This window comes from Ipomoea triloba, chromosome 12 (assembly GCF_003576645.1).
Source record: "Ipomoea triloba cultivar NCNSP0323 chromosome 12, ASM357664v1".
NCBI classification, from domain to species: Eukaryota; Viridiplantae; Streptophyta; class Magnoliopsida; order Solanales; family Convolvulaceae; genus Ipomoea; species Ipomoea triloba.
In genome coordinates, this window is record NC_044927.1 from 108,671 (window position 1) to 113,002 (window position 4,332).

The 4,332-nt window shown below is 36.5% G+C and overlaps 1 protein-coding gene across 1 annotated transcript in view; it reads left to right on the forward strand.

Annotated features, from left to right (window-relative positions):
- LOC116000198 (protein TRANSPARENT TESTA 9) overlaps window positions 1–3,764 on the forward strand; it is a 15,003-nt gene extending 11,239 nt beyond the window's left edge. Inside the window, exons 14-21 of the mRNA XM_031240230.1 lie at window positions 103–168; window positions 311–448; window positions 1,275–1,380; window positions 1,452–1,523; window positions 1,640–1,698; window positions 2,017–2,176; window positions 2,552–2,718; window positions 2,995–3,764. Of these exons, the coding sequence (XP_031096090.1) occupies window positions 103–168; window positions 311–448; window positions 1,275–1,380; window positions 1,452–1,523; window positions 1,640–1,698; window positions 2,017–2,176; window positions 2,552–2,718; window positions 2,995–3,246 (1,020 nt within the window). The 3' untranslated portion in view covers window positions 3,247–3,764. The remainder of the gene's footprint in view (window positions 1–102; window positions 169–310; window positions 449–1,274; window positions 1,381–1,451; window positions 1,524–1,639; window positions 1,699–2,016; window positions 2,177–2,551; window positions 2,719–2,994) is intronic.
- Window positions 3,765–4,332: the final 568 nt, after the last annotated feature.

Genomic DNA, 4,332 nt, shown 5'->3' on the forward strand with positions numbered 1-4,332 from the left:
CCCCCCCCCCCCCCCCAAAAAAAAAAACATAAACCTTATTTTTTGTGCTAATCTCTAATATGTTCCTATATTGGACTCTCTCTAATTTGATTTGCTGAGCAGGATCAGTATGGAGTTGCATGCTCATACCAAGATATTGGAACAAGCCCTCGGGTACATCGATTTCAAGTACGTATTTCTTTGTAGAAACTCAATTCTGTTCAGTTTTAACTTTCTTATGCTTTCTTCTTCCACTTTTGGTTAATACGACCAGTGTGATCTTGCTTTAAAGTTTAAACACACTTTATCAAAATGAATAATTTGTTGTTAGGTACTCGATGCATTGGTCAGTCTTTTCTGCAGGTCAAATATCTCTGCAGAAACACTATGGCATGGTGGTTGGCTTTTGCGTCAGCTGCTTCCTCACAGTGATGCAAATTTTAACAGTAATCATCGCGAACTGCTTGAAGTAAGTTATTTTCACAAAGAAATTGTTCGTCAAGTTGCTTACTTGATGTAAAGCTTGTCCAGTATTAGTTGAATCTAATATACGTTGAAAGCAAAAGCAGGAGTACCTTGATTAGGCTTAAGACTTAGTTGAGTTTAGTATTTCAGTTATACCACAGTGATCCATGGTTTCTGAATTCCTTGACTTGCTTTTAAGTTTTGCCAAATATTAAACAAAGAAAAATTTTGAGAAGGGTCTCCGAAGCATCCGTATTGAAATGATTGCCAGACTTTTGTTTGAGCCTTGTCTAATAATTCAGTGCCCCGTTCGTACTTTGGCTTTTTTTTTTGAGTGATTGTCTAAACCTTTTAAATTCCGTTGAGTCCTGTTCGGTCAGTTTCATTAAGAGGTCAGCAAACCATTTGGCTCATGAACTGGTCAGGGCGGTTGATTCTGATAGTGGTGGTTCAGTTTGGAATTCTGGTCCTCCTACGTGTATTCAACACCTTATTCATTAATATTATTCTCTGCTTTGTTGGCTTTCAAAAAAAAAAAACAACAAAGAAAATTTTAATGTGCTTAAATGTGTGGCTTTGTCTTTTATTTGTTGAGCTTGTATTGATGATTATTGTTAAACCTGTGTTTTGAAGTTTTAATGTGTTAATTACATTTTACTTTTTGATATTGTAATTGTATACCTTGATTATAGATGATTTTTTGTTTGCTTTTGTTTCCAAATGTGTAAAGCATTTTGTACTCTGGGCCTTGGCACCCTTTAAGAGACTCTATTTGTCAAAAAATTACTTGACCTTGATTTTTTGTCACCGCTGAAATCTTGTCTCTGAAGGGTTCATACTGTAGCTGTACCCAGCGTATTCTTGAGGAGACAAGAGGAACTTGGCCTGATCTATTGATTGTGGTTCTCAGTGATGAGTGGAGAAAATGTAAAAGAGGTACCACTCTAGTCTAGAGCTTTATTATGTATTTAAGACTGTCTAGTTTAAAAGGAGAAGACTACTTGCAGCAATTGAAGCTTCATCGCCTCAGAAAGATCCTAAATCCATGCTTTTGCAAAAAAAAGTGTCTGCTTCTGAAGGTACACATCTTCTATTCCATTGCCTTCTGAATGAATGACATCAAAATGAATTTTGCATGCAAATGTGTAATTGCAAAAACTTTGGAAATAATTTATTGAATTGTTTTGCGTGCCAGATATGTTTTCTGGTGATTCATCTTTTGCTGCTGGTGAAAGAATGTGCGAGATAGTGAAGGTTGTACTTGATTTTGCTTTCTTTTTTGGGGTGGACAGGTTGGGAGGTGTTCCAGGGATAAGTCTGTTAGTTTATTATGAAAAGCTATACCAACACCATTTGCTTGCTTGGGCCTTTCCAGAGCCATGATGGTAGATTTTTTTATCATCTTATTTTCTGTATGCTTAACCTTGCCAAAGTAACTTCACATGAAACCACCCTAACAGAAAAGAAAAAGAACTTAGGTCAATTGAGATAGGCTCAACCATGATACTTTCTGTGTGAATGTAATATATTGCAATATGTCCTCTCTGCTAATCTTCACTCGCTACTGTATAGGTGTTTGTACTAGTTCATCAACTCCGTTCTTTTTCAATTGGTAAAGCTTTGCCTGATCAACCTCCGATACAGCCTCCAGCTGATTCTCTAGAAAGCTCGCGTGCAAAAAATGCTGGCATGAGTGGTTTGAGTCCAAAACCAAACAGTGAAGTAAATCTTGGTTCGTTTTCAGTTTTTTACTTTCCTCTTTAATCTTGAAATTACCACTTTTGGTTGTATTTGATAGATTCTTTGTGTAAAGTGTTCTCCATTTTCCTATGTTTTATCCTCAAAATCTTTTTCATTAGGAAGAAATTTTATGCCAAAGAGGAAGGACCCTGTACCTCACTGTACTGCTTGGTGCACTTTCTGGTGCTTGTGCTATCTCCAATCCTCTACTAATCTTTTATAGTGTACAACCCACTTTTCTGAACGTATAAACAAATTGAGATGCATCATATAGTGTATCAATTTATTGGTGATGAGAAATTACTGAATTGAAAATGGTGTAACCTGAGGTTTTGAATTTTGTTACTCTGCTGGATTTGCTTTTCAGTGGATGCAGTGCCTTGTAGAATTGCATTTGAGAGGGGCAAAGAACGTCATTTTTGCTTTTTAGCCATCACTGCTGGAATATCTGGTTGGCTTGTCCTTGCAGAAGAATTACCTCAGAAACCACGTTTTGGTGTAGTTCGAGTTATTGCACCTTTAGCTGGTTGCAATGTAAGCCTTTCTAACTTCACATTCTTTTTTTTTTTTTTTTGGTATACACTGCTTGATGCCTTATACTCTAGATGCTTGTAGCTCAAATTTTGCAGTAGGTGCTATGAGCTCACCAAATTGGATGAGTGAGAAAAATTTGTACTCCCTATTATTCCAAAATATTTGCTACCTAATGTACCATTTAATGTAATCCACTTCTTTTTTCAGGGTAATAAAATAAAAGTAGCCCCTGAAGTGTTAATAATATTTTCTTTTCCTTTTTCTTCTCTGCTTCAGCCCAGAATTGATGACAAACATTCAAGATGGTTACACCTCCGGATACGTCCTTCCTCTTTTCCTTATTTGGATACTGGCAAGTATCCTTCACCCTCAAAAGTTAAGGTGAAGGCTCTAGTGGATGGGAGGTGGACTCTGGCTTTTCGTGATGAGGAATCCTGCAAATCTGCATTGTCTATGATACTTGAAGAGATTAATTTCCAAAGTGTTGAGGTCGAGAGAAGAATAAAGCCCTTGCTAGATATCGAATGAGCTGTTGATTTTACAAGCTACATCTATGAGAATACCGTAAGATTCTCATGGTATGAGATTCATTTTATAATATTTTGAGTTCCTCCCCAATAATATTTTATACGAACACCTTGGGATGATCCTACTATACCCACCCACCCTCTTTGTAAATGTGTCAACAAGGAAACCTTAGGTGTACCATTGTAGAGTAGACAATGTGAAAGTCCCATTCGTTGTATATTAGGCTGCCTGTCTCCTCCCCACTTCTAAATGTTGGTAACAGTGTATTTGGCAATATTTTCTTTGATGTTAGCTAGTTTTCCCTAACCCTCTCGAAACAAGCAACTATTGTGTTGAGTTTTAGAACACAGTTGAAACAGAAGCAGTAGCAGTAGTGTAGATTGCAACTGACATTTTTTTTTAATGGGTCGTCCTGCTTGCTTTTTCCTGCTGATTGTGTCTTTTTATTCTGATCTGAATTATTACGTTTGTGGGCTCTAATCCCTTCTCTATGTTTGAAAGCTCCAACTGGATTCTAATTTCTAATAGCTTTCTGTTGTTGTTACATGCATGCAGTTGAATTATAAGTTGTAATCTTGAGCTGATATTGAGATTATATGATCATTATCATATCTACAATGTAATTGCAAGTTATGTGTCACTCACTCTCTTGCACTGAAAGCTAAAAAAGAATGACCAACTTTCTTAAGAGTCCACACTAAACTTAGCTCCGAGTAGTTATTAATTCTGAAGTTTATTATTTTAATTTTTAGTGATAATCCGTATTCTGTATAGATGAATTGAGAAAGGATGCTGCGGTTTTGGAGGAGCCAAATTAGTGTGAAAATTTTGATGACGTGACTAATTGTGCTTCCTTCATCTATACATAATGATAGGACAGAATAGCATTCGCATAATGTGTTTGTAATGTATGAATCGTTATCTGCAGGTCGTGACGCGGACGTGACGGAGGTTTTGATTCAACTCACTCACAATCCAATCACATCAAATTCCGTTTTGAATCTTACCACGCAGGGCAGGGCTTTACTGTGTATCTAAAAATTTGAAGTTTTTTCACCCTTCCAATTTACCATAATATAATAATAA